Below are 17,559 nucleotides of genomic sequence, written 5' to 3'. Positions count from 1 at the left end.
TGGCTCTAAAAATGCTATATAAAAATGAACATGAGAATGGACAGGTTTGGTATAAGAAACCAAGTGTATTCATACCTAACATGCACCCCCTTTTAGAAGCATTTGAACAAGCTTGTGAAAGGGACTTCATACAAATATTTAATGATGGAAAATACAATAATACTCAGAATGTTTTTATTTAAATAAAAATGAACGTGAAGCAATTGTTAGTTTGAGCAACAAAGATCAAATAGTTATCAGACCAGCTGATAAAGGCGGAGCCATTGTTGTGCTAGATAAATGTTATTATGAAAATGTGATACAACTAATGCTGGATGATGAGACTTATCGACCAATCAATGACACACAGTTAAATAAGATTATTAATAATGTATATAGTAGTCTTTATGAGCTATTAATGTGTGAGGTTATTGATCATGACCTACATAAATACTTTCTTGTTGAATTACCAACCATTCCTGTTTTTAGAGGTCTCCCTAAAATTCATAAAGATTTTTATAATCCCAAGATGAGACCAATAGTCTCAAGTAGAGGGTGGCTCACAGAACCACTCTCGATATATATTGAGAAACAGCTTAAAGAAATTGTACAAACCACCAGCACGATAATTAGACACACCCAGGAATTTCTTAAAAGCTTATCTGAATGTATACATGACATGGCAGACTTATCTAACATTTGGCTTGTAACTTTGGACGTGAAGTCCTTATTTACAATGATACCCAATGATGATGGCCAGGAATGTCACTAGTGCAGTTATGATGAGATGTATGTTATTGTTGGAACTGATTTTAGAGAATAATGTTTTCATGTATAATGATAAACATTACCTACAGACAAATGGGGTGGCCATGGGAACACCATGCGTGAATTCATACACCAATTTAGTCATGGCCCAATGGGAAAAGACATATATTATAGACACGGAATATGGAAATAACATCAAGTACTATAAAAGATTTGTAGATGATGTCTTCTTCCTTTGGGAAGGGAATGAAGCTGACTTATGTGTATTTATTGAATACATCAATCAACCAACCAATTTCCTGAAATTTGATGGGAAATGGTCCGAAACAGGAATTGAGTTTTTAGATGTATTCATTAGTAATGAGAATGATAGATTCACAACCCAGCTATGTAGAAAGAGCTGTAGAAAAAACAGTCTGCTTCATCGTACAAGTATGTACCCCAAACACATTTATCAAAATATAGTCATTAATCAAGGAAGAAGGATATCCAATCTAACAAGCGATGACACTATAGCTGAAAAGACATTAGACCTCCTGAGTGAGGAATTTGCTATGAGGGGATACTCCAATAAAGAAACTGGGGCACTGAAGGATCCGACAAAGGTAGATAGAATAGGGAGAGGAAGACCCTACTTTAGAAAAAGAGATACTAATACCATAACATCAACTCAAGCGGACACATCAGATACCCCTATTAACACACAAATAAGGTTAAATATATCATATTCCAATAATAATAAAATGGTTGATAAAGTGATTAATACAAATTGGGCCATTTTAACCACCAACAAAGAGATATGCACTATTGTTGGCTTAAAACTCAGATACAGTCATAGTAATAACAAGTCCCTAAAATGGCTGCTATTTTATGAAGAGAGTAAAATGAGTAGGGTAACATCTAGTAGACACGGGACTTTTCCATGCAGGAACTGCAACCAATGTTCCTACATGTTAGGCTCCAACAGCTTTATACATCCAGAGAATGGCAGGACATACACTTTTAGGCATTATGCTGACTGTAAATCCAGGGACCTCATCTATCTAGCTAGTTGTGAGAAATGTGCCAGCTATTATATAGGGAAGACCAACTGAACCCTAAGAGAAAGGGTGAGGGAACACATTTACGCAATTAATTGTGAGGATGAGACTAATGCCTTAGCAAAACATACTTTGGAAAATGATCTAAGCCATCAGTTTAAGTTTATGGCAATAGAACTGGTCAGTAGAAGCAAAAGATTGGGAAACATTAAGAACTATACAGAACAACAAGGGACCAAATGGATAATTAGGATGCAATCGGATAAAGGGAAGGGTTTGAATGACAGAGTTTCTATTAAACCATTTTTGAGAGATAGACCCCTGAAACATTGAGTGTGCATATTTATGGAAGAATTGTTTTATAGTATTAAACATGTGCACTGCTTTTACATATTTTTAATTAATACTTTTAATAAATATGTATATTTACAATATATTCGCTTTTGATAAGCACATTGTTCTACTCTTGTTTCCATCTTCATTTTTATTTTATTTTTGTTCTCAGTAAGATTTTATTATGAAACATAAGGCATTTGAATGTATTATATTTATATGTATTTCTATATAGACATGAATATATTTTTATGTAAGTATTTTTAAACATATTCATTTCAAGAATTGATGTTTAGATAAATGCTACCATCTAGTGGTGAGTTCTATTATGTTACAAGAATTAATTAAATTAATTTTTGGCACCTTTTTTTTCATATTTAAATGGAAAAGAAATGTCATTAGCCTAGTTTGATGAAGGGTTTGGTAGTAGCCCGAAAGTGCTTACTGTTTTAAATCTCTGTTTCAAAAAAGAGTTTGCGAACCTAAGAGCTGTGGTGTTACCTGGCGTATTTTCTTGGATATTTTTATTTGTTACTGACACTGCAGGTACCTTTATCCTCTAACTGCTTATTGGATTATTTGAATCTTTAATCTGTACAGTCACTTGCAATGCAACAATCCAGATGGAGCTCTGCTAAGGCAACCAACTGGAAATATTCCTAGATCTAAGAATATGGGATCACAGAACTGCAAACAAATCTTTTTTTTAATTATAAGTCAATCCTTATTTCACTCTAAAAAGAAAAAAAAACAACACATATCTAACCAATTTGTTTCACGATGCATAGCAGCCCTTTGGAATATTTTTCTGCTCTATGAAATCACAATAAATAAAATAGCAAACACAGCGGAATTCAAAGGCAGAATATACAGTCTGGTCATGAGGCATAACAATTTGTTACAGGACCCTGAATCTTTAACATTTGAATAAAATAAAAATAAAATATTATTCTCTGAATCTGTAAATTAGCATTGTAATACCCTTTCAGTCATTAAATCATACCAACAAATGAATAACTATACATTTTAATACTAAAAGAAGCACAGCATTCAAAAGTGATGGCAGTGTCAATGCAACAGTTATTACTTTTTGTAAATCAGGTATGCTGTCCAATCTGTGGATGAAGGAAAATAAAGCCAGAAAAGAAAACTAAGGCAGATGGAGTCTCCCAGCAGCAAAACAAGCAGCATGCTGGACTGGACATTTCTGGATGGGATACATTCCTGGACCGAGGCAGGATGTACTGAGCTCTGGGCACTGATTCCCAGTCTAAGGCTACCCCCCAGTTGCAGAAATAATGCTGCATTGTACTGCACATGGCTAAAATGTCCAGAAAATCTTGCCTCTACAATGAAGACCACCAGCAGCATGTAGATTTAAGACTGGAATGTGACTGACATCTTGCAGATGAAATGGAGACCACAAACCACAGCACTAGAAAGTGCAACATAGCTCATTCAACAGCATGTGAGGTCATCCAAGTCCACTGGCATCTGCATGATGATACAGGGCAATAGACAGTCATCACCTTTTGCAGAGGTAAACTTTTATGACAGGAATGTATCTCAAAGTACTGGGCAAGGCTTGCTACCACTAAGTGAAAGAGAAGCTCAATTAAAGCTGCTAAAAATTAAAAGAAATTCCCAAGAAAAAGAAATGGTACTAACCTTTGTGGCAGAAGTAGATGAGTTATTGTTGTTGAAGTTTTCTCCTTTCTGCCCATCTGCTGGAGGGCTGTTAAAGACATCTTCATCTATGCTGTCCATCTTGCTAATGGACCTCATCAGAGATGTCAGGTTGATCCTCTGCCTGCGGGGACTGAGTGGTTCAGGCATGTCCAGTGATACATGTGACAGCTCTTGTACAGGATGGCCTTCCACCAGGTCACTTATTTCATCAGCAGGCAAACCATGTGGTGTCTCCCTCAAGGCATCTTCTTCCACTGCCTGGATACAGATAGCTGGCATTCCCTCACTATCTTCAGCATCTTGGCTGGGAGTCTCTGAAAGAACACTCAGCTGGCGCAGAGGACGGAAGCAGTATGGCGGGGATTGTGCCATTTCATCAGTGACAGCAATCACTTCATCTTCTTCAGGGCCACCATTGACAGGAAGCTCATTGTCAGATGATGGAGAATGTGATTCTGTCTCATCTGGGGACAGAGACTGGTCTTGTTCCTGCTCTAAGGGCTCCATTGAGTCACTGGAGCTTTCAGACTGAGTTGTGTTCTTCTTAATTCCCCACAGGCTACTGTGTCGCTGCTTGCTGTACATGAAAATATAAAATACGGATGAGAAAAACAGGAAAAATAATACTTCAGTACCTACATGTATCCACTACAGTGATGAATGTAAGCTAGCTTACTTTAACAAATGGTTGTACTCTGACTTCTCTCTAGCCAGTCTTTTCTTCACAACTGTCCATCCTCCCTACTTATTCTAATCTGGATCAGTCTCCTGTGTGTTTACTAGTAAGAGCTCTATATATTACTTTGTTTTTGTAAAACATAAATCTTACTAGTCGGCCTATACTTAAAACAGTGAAATCCCTCCCTTTCTTTTAATTCTAGATGCTTTTTAATTTAAATCTACACTGCATCTGCTTGACAAGAGGAGACATTAAGCTTATGTAGTCTGTCCTTTAAGTGAATGTAATACGCTGCCTTGTTTCCATCCCTACCTTCCCCTTCACAATTTCTCCATTATCTACAGTTTCTTGAATGCCTCCATAAACTGTCTCACTCCTCCCACCCATTCTGATAGTCTGCTTATAGTTCCTCATCTCGTTCCATAAATAAGCAATTTTGCAATGTTAGGTATCAGTTATTCCCAAAAATCTGCTACCTATTCCTCCTCACCATCCTGCCTTTCTACTCATGATGACCCCCTGATATTTTCCCAATATGAACTTGTGCTCCCACATCATGTCCCCCATCCCCACACCTCTCCTAGTTTGACACAAAATTTCTTGATTTGATTTTTATTGCATTTTACTACTACTTTGTATTGATTATATATTGTTTGTTATCTTCCTTTTAAGTGTCTATCATTTTAAGTGCATTTGTATTTCTTTGACTGTTGATACTCCCTAATTGGCTAGGGATGTGCTGAAAAGGGTCTTCACACTAACCTACCCACCCAGTTAAAAAGAAATAAATAATTAAAATAGCTCATCTGGTCTCTGACCATATCCTTTCCTTTCCATTGCATGCACTCATGTGGTGGCATTTCTCTAGACTCCATCTAGCAGTTTGTTGTTCCTTTCCATGCACAGAGCACTTAGGCTGTGTCCTGACAAGGGCTCAGCAAAGTGGGAGATTTGCCTCCAGCCTTCTGAAGTTTATCAAGCTGAGGACATTAAGCAAGCTGTTTACTACCGTCAGTGGAATTGCAATAGAATAGCCTGTCTGTGGGGAAGCCACCTTTCAACAGCATGGTATTCTCCCCACCATACTTCTCAACTGTCCCTGATTTTGTAGAAAATCCCTCATTTTCCCTAATATTTTTCCCTGAAGCTCATAACATGTCTGATGTTCGGGTAAATAATGCAAAACATCAGAGTTCTATGCTTCTTATTGTTCAGAAAATGTATGTTAACAGAACATCGTGTAATGTTTTTGATCTTGTAAGGGAATTACACTAATACATAGTTGTATATATATGTGTGTATATGTATATATATATATATATATATATATATATATATATATATATATATATATATATATATGTATATATATATATATATATATATATACACATACATATAGTGCTTGATTTTTGGGAGTTGACACCCTATTATTGTTGGATTTGTCCATGACTGTTGACCAAGGAAGTTGAAAGCTATGCCCCTGCTGCCCTCTGATCCTGTACATGGTACTCCAAACTTGGAGAGAAGACTTATGAAATCCTTTTCCATTTCTGTGGCCATTAGTTTCACTCTTGCCAGCTGATAATTCACTCCATGGCTGGTGTTGTCCAATGTAGTCCTTCTCATTTGCTTGGGGCAAATCTTGCCTGCTGCCTTTCTGCCCACGTGGTCAGCCTTTCTAAATTCTTCTTAGCCCAACATTCACTGCTACACCTAACCTTGTGTCAAACTAATGAGAGAGATATTATTTTCTACTCCCTCAAACATTTCTGGGACAAACCAACCTAGAGAGCTGGTCTTAAGACTAACTTTGTTGTTATGCCACAAGTGCAATTACACCTAGGCCTACTACATGCTCAGAACTAGGCACTTGGGAATTCAAATTAAAGACAATTAGCTCACTTTACCTTTGAGTAAGATACAGATACACCTCAGAGGAACAACATGAGACACTACTATTTTTCCAATCACATACTGCAGTTCCTTACTGCAGGACTTAGTCCTTTTGAAACTGCTTTTCAGTTCTCAGAACTGTCATAGCAATGAACATCTTTAAAATACCTACTGCTGAAATGGTAGGTCTGTGTTCTTGGTACTACAAGCATGTATATTATAATGGGTTAGGTTTTAATTCAGAACTAGGTTACTTGGTAATGGCCAGTAACAGAAAACATTTCATGTGTGCTGTAGCTGAAAGGTGGTTTATGGTTTGAGGTGGTTTAACAATAAATATCTGCCTGCCACCTTGTGGAGATGGTGAGAATGTAAACTTGGGTAAGAAAAGACGGTGGGGTCTGGAACAAAGTTAACTTGTCCATGCTTCCATATTCAAACTCATATCATAAAAGAATACAAGACTGAAATATGCAAAAAGCACTAAGGTCTTCCTGTCTATTTGTCCAGGAGTGCTTACTGGCATTTCAGTAGCCTGCATATCAAAGAAGGAAATTCCACTCTTCATTCCCTGTCTTCAAGGAAGACATTAAAAAAAATGTATCCATGTCAGTCAGACTTAGATCTATGAAGGCTTCCCCATCAAAAATCCTTTATGAGAATGCCCAGACCTTAGGAGGAGGCGCATGCACAGAGCTCTAGAGAAGCGTGAGCCCAGACACATGAAAGGTACTCCAGGACAATATAGTTCTAGATTCATGTGCAACACTTCATAGAACTGTGGGAACACAAGAGTGTACACTACATTAGGAAATCGTTGGTACACACCCATCCATAACATTCAGTGGTGTGTGCTCCAAGACTTTTCCTCAACATTCTGGGGAGTGTGCATCCAGACCTATCTACGACATTCAGAGAAGTGTGCACCCGGACCCATTTACGTGATTCATGGGTGTGTGCATCCAGATAATACAGTTGTGTAAAATATTACCATAACAGTAGATGTCCTTCTCTTCACTGTTGCAGTATTCTTAAACCTACAGGATATCCTGTCAAAGTCAGTCCAACATCCGGCCAGTATACCAAAGTCTTTAGTACTTATAGGCACCATATGCCACAAGTATCCTTCCCCATGCAAGGCATAGGGCATAATGGTGATGTATGGACACACACAAACTCAGAACTGGAAAATCCCCAGGAGGAACAGAATGTCTCTAGGGACAAGGAAAAACATGTGCATTTGGAAGGAAAAAAATGAGATGAGCCTTGGAGAGCAAGAAAGAATAGGCTACAGCAGTGGGGGCAGAAGGGAGTGAGCGAATACTGCAACAGTGAAGAGAAGGACATCTACTACTTTGGTATGATTTTGTACAACTGTACTATGTCCTTCAATATCACTGTTTCAGTACTCATAACCTAAGGGAGAGTACAAAAGCTCAAAGGAAGTCTGGGAGAAGGATGCCACAGAAGAGCCCTCCAGAAACCCATGCAGGAAAGCCCTCCAGAAACCCATGCAGGATAGCCCTGGCAAAGCCAGCTGTGGCCCTGGAAATAACATTCAACATATAATGCTTAGTGAAAGTATGAACAGAGGACCAAGTAGCAGCCTCAAGGTTGGAACTGGTATCCATCCCCTTGAAAAAAATGCAGCAGAGAAGGCAACAGCCGGGGTAGAATGAGCCTTTACTGAAGAAGAAAGACATTTACCTCTAATAGAAATTCAGGAGGAGATGGTTTGCTTAGAAAGAACCAAACCCAAAGTCTTTGGATGAAAGGAAACAAAAAGCTGCTCAGATTTGCGAATAACTTTAGTTTTATCCAAATAACATCTGAGCTGTCTATGCAAATCCAAGGTGTGAAGAACCTTCTCACTGGCAGATTGCAGAAAAGGAAAAAAGGAAATATGATGAATAGACTGATTAAGGGACAACTCATTGATCATCTTGGGTGTAAAAGAAGGATTAGTCCAGAGAGACACCTTGTCTCTGTGAAAAAGTAAGAAAGGAGGAGCAGCCATAAGAGCCTGAAGTTCAGACACTCTCTTAGCTGAAGTGAGGCCCAAAAGAAGAACAGTCTTCCAAGTACAATGTTGTGAGGAAGCTGAAGAAGCAGGCTCAAAAGGAGCCCAAGTCAATTTTTCAAGTACAAAAGTAAGGTCCCAGGAAGGTGGAATTGGCTTCCTATGAGGCTTGATATGAAGGATGCCTTTAAGAAATTGCTTAACCTCAAATCTAGAGGCCAGATTAGTAGCCAAAGGCAGACAAGCAGAAATTGCTGATAGGTGAGCTTTCACTGAAGAATATGCTAAACCCAGCATGGAATAGATCACACAAATAAGAGAGAACTAGAGGAACCTCCCATCCTGATGGTGAGGGAGGCACCAGACAGAAATTCACTTCAATTTGGCCATATATGATTTCCTGGTAGTGGGTTTTCTGTCCTTCTGCAGTATCCAAAGCATGTCCTCAGAAAAGAGGTGCCTAAAAGGGATCAAAACTCTATCACACACAGTGTCATTTGAACAGGGGACAAGAGACCCCTTGTCTTGTGTGAGATGATCCACCCAGTGAGGTAACTTGTGGTGATTGCCCCTGGCCATGTGAGAAAGAAGGAGGGACCAATGCTGTCTAGGCTAAAAGGGAGTCACTAACAAGATTTTGGGAGAGTCCTACCTGATCTTATACAATACTTGTGGTAGCAGAGAAAGGGGAGAGAAGGCATACAGAAACATCCCTTTCCAAGGAAAAGACACAGCATCTACTTTCCAAGCCAGAGGACATGGAACTCTGGAACAGAATAGAGGAAGTTTTCTGTTCAGAGGGGAGGCAAAAAGATCTTCTTGAGGAATGACCCACCGATGGACAATGTCCAGGAACACATCTCTAGGAAGCATCCATTCATGGGCTTGTGTGCTGGAACTGCTCAAAGAGTCTGTCATTAGATTGTGCTCAGAGGGAATGTAAACAGGCTGAAGAGTCACTTGATGCTGGACAGCTAGATTCCAAACAAAGAGCTAGTCTACGGTCGCATGTCTCATGTATTCAAATGAGACCTTGAGGCTGGGTATGTGTTCAAGTAATTTATTATACATTCACACATCAGGAGCTATAACTTGTACATCTAGTTCTTACTTCATATGCTTACTGACTGACTTGTTACTTCTAACAGACTCAAATGTGCATCTCTATTCAAGCTTGCACTCACACTGACTGACTACACAAAATGGCCTTGATCTCGCACATGCTCAGTAACTTATATGCACGTGTTGTCTAGCTACAGTGGCTGACTAGGTTCAATATACACACTGATCTACATCCTCCCTCTTTAACTTCACTTGACATTGCAAAATACAAGAACAAAGGCCTATATAAGAGCTAGACATTATTTCAACATTCCAACAAAACATAACTGATTTCAAGTCCAAGTCACTGTGTATTTAGGATTGGGTTTGCAAATTCCACCCAATCTAGTTACAGAGAAATTCTGACTGGGTTTAGCAACAGAGACAGTCTCTTTGGGATTCATTCAATATTGGAACTTCTAAGTTTACATCAAAGTTGTTTGAAGAAAGCACACTGTCCTTTTGAATTCGAACAGCTGACAAGTCACTCTGGAAATTAGAGTCACTGGCACAGGCAATCTGCTGTGGCACTGGTTCTGAGACAGGTAACACATGTCTATGAGTGCTTCTGTAATCCATTCCTTCAGATTGTATGATGTAAGATCACAGGTCCTCAAAAATGTCCTTCACAATTCCTACACGATCATGACATTTGTATATTTGCATTCTCACAACTTCTCCTCATAGCAATGATCAAAGAGATTTACTGTTTTATCATAGTACAACTTTTGTGACTGATGTTTTCTCGAAAGTTGTGCCTTGACCACTCTATTGTTCTTTCCATTTGTTAATAACAATTGTTTGCTGATTGAAAGAGTTGTTCATGTTTGTCTGGACCTCAAGTTTTGAGCAGGTGAACCAAGCAAGTTGTCTCAAGCAATGATTTTGAAATTGAATAAGTTAAGGAAAACATTGGTACAATTTCTTTTGGATTTCTCCAACTAGTGCTTTGCACTCTGAACTACACGTTCAGCTAACCCATTGGCTTGTGGATTCTCAGGACTACTGGTAACATGAATAAAGTCCCAAGACTTTGCAAATTTCTTGAACTGCTGACTAGTAAACTGTGCACCATTGTCAGACATGACTTTGTGTGGACTACCATGGACAGATTAATGTCTCTTCAATTTTGTAATGACTGTACTGGATGTCAAGTTAGGAAGTAGGTCGATTTCTAACCAATTTGAGTAAGAGCCTACTAACACCAAGTAATGCTGACCATTCCATTCAAAAATATCTGTAGCAACCGTCGACCATGGTAATTCAGGAATTTGGTGTAACAGAAGCGGTTCTTTCTGTTGATGCGGTTTGGTGCTGTTGCAAATTGAACATGCTAGACTTTCCTTCTCTATATCTTTGGACATAGAAGGCCAAAATACAATGCCTCTTGCCATTCTTTTAGTTGAATCAGTACCTGGGTGACCATGATGCAAAATGTTGATATATGCCTGTTGTAATGCTGTAGGAATTACCACTTTTGGACCTTTCATGATGATTCTATCTTCCATCATGATGTGGTCATCTCTGTAAGGAAAATACTGTTGAATGTCAAGTGGTAAACTGGTTTGTCATGTTGGCCATCCCTGACTGATAATGTTTTTCAGCGTCTGGAGAATTGGGTTTGAAGCTGTATGATTTCTTAGTTCAAGCAATGATGATGACACATTTCTGACTTCCATGACCTCAGAGTCCGCTGTTTCATTTTCATGCTGCTCTGTCATTTGTCTGGGTGCGCATGACAAAGCATCAGCAAGGTACAAATGTTTGCCCTTTTTGTAAACAATATTAAAATTTCACTTTTGCTACTTCAACATTATACATTGCTATCGAGCTGGGACTGTATGTATTGGATTTGTCACTAGTGGTTGGTGATCAGTGTCTATTTGGATAGGTCTGCCATAAATAAAATCATTTAGCTTTGAACATACAAATACTACTGCCAACAGTTCTTTTTCTGTTTGTGCATAATGCATCTCTGTTTGAGTTAAAGGTCTTGAAACATAACCAGATGCTAATGCCTTCTTGAAGGCAAGCTACGCTAAGGCCATACCCTGAAGCATCACATGAAAGAGTTACAGGTTTGTGAACATCATAATATCTCAGTGTGGGTAGACTGACAATTCACTTCTTCAGAATATCAAATGCTCCATGGTGGTGTTTCAACCACGACCAGTTTACATTTTTGCATGTCAATTCACATAATGGTGCAGATAGCTCACTGAAGTCTGGGATTAAATAGTTGACCATGCCTAGAAAACGTAAAGATGTGACATTCTCTGGAACTGGCATTTCAACAACTGCTGTCTGCTTGGGTCCACTTCTAAATCTTGAAAGCTCATAATATTTTTGAACATTTTAAACACAATTGTTTCAAACACTTTAAATATTATGTCACTATCTTGGACATCTCGAAAATTGTTTCGAGCACTTTGAATACTATGCCACATGATTGGCGACTGAAAGTCACTTGAAATGAATTTAAGTAACTTCGAATAACCGCTAACCTGTTTATGAGTTCACTCCTGGATATTGCTGCACTTCTAACTGCGTGTCTGATGGTTTGCAAGCTGCTTCAACTTTGGATCCAATTCTGACACCATGTCGCATGTCTCATGTATTCAAATGAGACACTAAGGCTGGGAATGCATTCAAGTAATTTATTATGCATACTGTACATAGGTCTACATTATCTTGCCGAAATCTGTTTCCAGCGAATATGGCAACATCGAACAATAAACTGCAAAATCCCACTAATGCAAACAACCAGGTCATCGATTTTTTTCCTAAGCAAAAAAAATAATTTGGCCATTGCCATGAAATTGCCCTTTACCCCACCGTGAAATTGCCCTTTACCCCACTGAAGTGTGATCTTGGAGTTGGCATGTTTAGTTAGGGGGGTCTGGGGGGCACAGCCTCCCACTTTGTAATGATTTAGGTGGTCTGTTGTGTTTGGTTGGTACATATATTTTTTCCCTAGGAAAAAAATCAGTGACCTGCGCATTCGCGTTAGTGGGATTTTGCAGTTTATTGTTCGATGTTGCCGTATTCCCTGGAAACAGCTTTCGGCATGATAATATAGACCCACTGTACACACATCAGGAGCTGTAGCTTGTACATCTACTTTATACTTCATATGCTTATGGACTGGCTTGTTACTCACATGTGCATCTCCATTCAAGCTTACACTCACATTGACTGACTACAGAAAATGGCCTTGATCTCACACATGCTAAGTAACGTCCATTCACGTGCTGTTTAGCTACAGTGGCTGACTAGGTTCAATATACAAACTATCTACAATCTGCAAAGCAAATAGGACCTTGTACCCCCTTGCTTGCTGAAGTGCCACATCACTGCGGTGTTGTTTGTTCATAGCTTAATAGGTTCATACTAGGCTATCGGCCCTGGGGCCTATATAAGCCTAGCCAAAATGTTCCCTGGCTTTCGCCACCCAAAAAGGTTATTTTCCTGTGCCTTTGTCAAGCAGAGCCACAGAGGTGATCCCTGAGGTGAATTTTCTATTTCCCACCAACTGTCTAGATTCCTCTTAAAGAGGGCTAATAAGGGGCTTAGCTTGACGTGAATGGATAGTCTTTTCCAGAGTATGGGAAGTCTCTGTGACAGGAATCTATCCCTCCAGCATGTTCTGTTTACTGTGGTGTCAAGGTGTAGGGTCCCTGGAGTGTGTGGCACGGACAGATTGGGGTTTCTTTAAGTGTAGCATATCCAACAGAACTGGGTTTGACATAGCTTTGTATGTTAGGCAGAGCTCGCGACTGAGTAGAGCTGGAGTTTTTTGAGGTGGTCTGCATATGGCATCTGTTTGAAGCATGTAATCCTCTTAGTGAGGTATTTCTGTGGCCTTTCTAGTTGTTGCAGATGTCTTGCACGGTACATGCCAAATGTGGCATTGTACTCTGATGGGTCTGATGAGGGATGAGAAGAGAGGAACAATGACCTAGTTTGTTTCTGGAGGAGAACCCTTTCCCTTTAGTGTTGGGGTGTGCTATGTAGAAGGATTTCCTGACTACTGTGGTGATGTGATTGTCAAAGGAGAGACTAGTGTCCACCTGTGTCCCAAGGTCTCTGATCACACTTTTGGTATTAAGTAGGCTACCTCCTATGTGGTAGTTCATGGGAACAGTGTTTTTCCCAAAGGGGATGGCAATACACTTTTTGCCACTGAGCTTGAGGCCATGACTTTGACACCAAGGATCAATCTCAGTGAAGCCCCTTTGTAGAATGTTCACATCATTAAGCAATTCTATTATGGCTCCCAGTTTGCAGTCATCTGTGAATTTTGTTAGCCACAGACTTGTTCTATTAGCCTGGATGTCTGAGAAATAAATGCCAAACAGCAGAGGACCCAGGACTGAACCCTGTGGTACTCAGCTTGTCACTGGTTTGAAGTCAGATTTGGAGTCAGCTACTTTCACTGCGTGGGTTCTATCAGTAAGCCAGTTGGCCACCCATCTTGTGACATAGGGATTTATGCCCAGTCCAGTGAGTTTATCTATAATTCCAGAGTGGGGGGATGGTGTCAAAAGCCCTGAAGAGGTCAAAATAGGCTGTGTGCATCACCTTACCCTTGTCCACGGCTGCTTCAAAGAAGTCAATCAGGTTTAGGAGACATGATCTTCCTTTTACAAATCTGAACTGAGTGGGTTCCAGCATTTGCAGGTTACCTATGTCTTTGTTTATATGTTCCATGATGATATGTTCCATGGCCTTGCAGACCAGGCTCGTCAGGAAAATGGGGCAGTAGTTCCCGGGGTCCGTGGTGGTGCCCCTTTGTGGAGTGGGATAACCATCACAGTGCCCCATTCAGTAGGCAAAAAGCCTGAAGTGAGGCTATGATTAAACAAGGTACTTAGGTGGTGTGTCAGTTCATTCTGTAGTTTGTGCAGAATGCAGCCTGGGATGTTGTCTGGTCCCATAGATACTGTGTTTTTGGCTTTGGAGAGTATGGTCTTAACTTGTGCATCCATGATTACAGGGGCTATGCATTCTTCCAGTATAGGGATGGGCCCTTTGGGGGGGGGTGAGGGGGGGGTAAAGTTTGCACTGAACCTATCCACCAGGATGTTGGCAATATCAGTTGGTTCTGTATATCTAATGCCATTGTTATGTGGCTTGGTGCAAATCTGAGTGTTGCCACTGAGATTCTTGACATAGCTGTAGAATGCTTTGTGGTTGTCTTTAGAATCAGTGGCAATTTTATTTTTGGAACTAGCTTTGGAGGATTTTATGAGGGATCTCATCTTCTTACTGAGGGTGACCAGGGAGTTCCTGCAATCAGGGGATTTTACTCTTTTTTGCAACAGCTTCGACCTTCTGTTGTAGAGTTTGTTTATTGCAGGGGACCACCAGATTGGCTTCCTTTTTTTGGAGGATAGCACGATCCATGCACTCGTGTATGTGTTTATACAGTGCATTTGTGTAGGATTCAGCAGTTGCACCTCTATTAGCCATCTGCATGGATGTACTGAAGTTTGGCACTTCTGTCTTAAGAAGTATGACGTTGGCTTTAAAGATTTTTTTTACGGTGGTTTCCTTAATGGGGGGGGGGGCGGAATATTGATATGTAGGGTGGTTAGCTTATGGTCGGATCTGACCAGTGAGGAGTTGACCTCTGGAGTGGAACATCAGTTACCCATGCTAGTAATGACCAGGTCCAGGATATTGTTGCCCTTGGTGGGGGTATGGACACTGATCCAGGGTGCTGGAATTTATGAATTCCAGAAAGTGTTGAGCTAATGAGTTAGTACTTGAGTAGTTTTCCCAGTTGATGGTGGGTAGTTGAAATCTCCCATTATTAAGGTATTGGGCTGTACCTTAATATTATCCAGTATATCGAGGAACATGGAGTGGGCATCCTGGGGTATGGCAGGGGATATGTGGCAAGCTACAACCTGAATTGCAGTCTTGTCCAGTGTTAGTTGCACTAGGATAATTTCGGATACATTATGTTGAGCAACTAGCCTTGAGATGTGGATATCCTTAATGAATATGGATACTCCTCCTCCTTTAGTGCTTCAGCCCAGGTTAGGTGGTCAGAAAGTGTGGTATGAATTATAGCCTGGTTATGCAGGAGTGCTTCGTGTGAGTGCATTTTGAAGTTTAGACTTCTAGCATTGAGTAGCATTGCCCTCAGTTTTTGCTTGCTTGTATCTGCTACAGTGGTGGGTATTTCATTTGAACCTTGCCAAAAAACTGCATATTAGGGGTAGCAAGAGCCTTAGCCAATATCCGGAATCCCAGGGGTGACAGATGCAGGCCATCTCTGGCAAAGCATTGTGGTCTGTCAATCATGTCATCCCAGGCAGACAGATACTGGATCCTCTTTGAATGACACCAGAAGCTTAGCCAATTGTTGAAGTCAATCATTTTTTCCTTGTATCATTCTAGGTGATGGCAGGATGCTACTCAGGGCTAGGGTCATACCTACCTTGGCTACATGATCCAAAAGCTCTTCAATGTCTCTTTGCATGTAGTCCAGGGAGGTACATCTCAGGTAATTCACAACAACATGGACAATGACAGAGTCATATTTGTACTTGTGCAACGACCTGAGTGCTTGCATTATGTGGTGGATCCTGGCACCAGACAGGCAGCTGACAGTAACTTTCTCCTTGTTTAGCCTGGTGAGTGGGACATCAGTGTGCCCGACTATAGAGTCGCCTATGACAAGTCTGCTGGGTACGTCGTTTTGCCTTAAGGGCTGAGGTTGAATGACACACTGATTTTGTGGTCTATTTGTTGTATGGGTAGTGGGGGGTGATGGTTACTTGTGTTTCTGATTTGGAGGTCTCTGTTGTTTGGACAGACTTTTATTGAAAGCCTCCATGAATGTAGGTGTGTGTTTTGTGTTACTATGTGTGGGTTTAGGTGGTGTATGATTTGTTGGACTATGTGTGAGTATGGTGTGGTGTAGGTGTTTACCTTCTCCTCTTGACTGTCTAGTCCAGTCTTGGTTGGAGAGAGCTTGGCTTCCAGTTTGGTTATATAATTGTATCTCTCGCAGGCTGTAGTGTTGGGTGGTAGGAGAAGAGGGTTGTCGGTGTACATGACTCTATTGTTACATTGCCTCCAGATGCCCAGAATCATCAGGTGGACAGGAGAAAACACCAGGAGCTGACCCTCAGACATGCCTAAATGCTTTTAAGTACTAAAAAAACTTTTTCTCCTCCTGACAAGTGAGGAAGGTTGAGTGCTGCAGTAGTTGTAGTTTGTTCAGTGCTTGCAACGACTTTTGAACAAGTGATGAGCACAAGGTTGCAGTTTTGAGTGTTAAAACTAGAAGACTGGCTAGTACTAAGGGAAAATTTGAAGAGTTGACTTTCCGGCGCCGGGAATAGTTTAACCCTAGTTAAACGGCGCTGCACGATACGCCAAACTGTGCAAACAGGTTTTTAAACAGAAAGATGAAAGGGATAGAAATAGCCCAAAATGGCCAATAAAACTAGAGTTTCTGAGCTGAAACCACTCCTCCATCAACAGATAGGCTGTTCCAAAGCTCACCACTCTCACTGATGAACAGAGAAGCTTCCCTCTATCTTAGAAAGGTTTGGGCAACACAGGAACTTAAAAACACCCCAGGATTCAGCAATATCTGAAAACTGGACTTTACTAGCTCTAATACGGTGGGAAATGAGTATAGGGATAGGATTTTTTTAAAGTTAAGGCAAATACAGCAATAAAAAAATCTCCAGTAGTTTTCCAGCACAATAAAGGCCACCTCTAATGTAATAAATGAACTATTTATTAATCCAATAGAAAGCAAGTGCGCTTTCATTTCCTAGCACAGAAACATCATCAGAGTCAGCAACAAAATTTGCTCTTAGTTTAAATAGACCCAACACCTACAATCAATTAAACAATCAAACAATCCACCAATACATTTTATATACCTAAATTCCTAAATGTCATACCTAAAACATATATATGTGTTAAAAACATATGTAAAATGTATTGTAAAAATATATATAAAAAAATATATAAAACTATATATAAAAAAATGATATAAAAATATATATACATAAAATGTCTCTATT

At 40.1% G+C, this 17,559-nt stretch overlaps 1 protein-coding gene across 1 annotated transcript in view; it reads right to left on the bottom strand.

Annotated features, from left to right (window-relative positions):
* LOC122811974 (protein phosphatase Slingshot homolog 3-like) overlaps positions 1–17,559 on the bottom strand; it is a 1,030,454-nt gene that overhangs the window by 60,645 nt on the left and 952,250 nt on the right. The window contains exon 13 of the mRNA XM_044084176.1: positions 3,789–4,386. Coding sequence (XP_043940111.1) covers positions 3,789–4,386 — 598 coding nt within the window. The remainder of the gene's footprint in view (positions 1–3,788; positions 4,387–17,559) is intronic.

The sequence above is a fragment of the Protopterus annectens genome, chromosome 9.part0 (genome assembly GCF_019279795.1).
Source record: "Protopterus annectens isolate FY-2018-M chromosome 9.part0, PAN1.0, whole genome shotgun sequence".
Classification (NCBI taxonomy): Eukaryota; Metazoa; Chordata; order Ceratodontiformes; family Protopteridae; genus Protopterus; species Protopterus annectens.
This window is presented reverse-complemented; position numbering and strand designations above follow the sequence as displayed.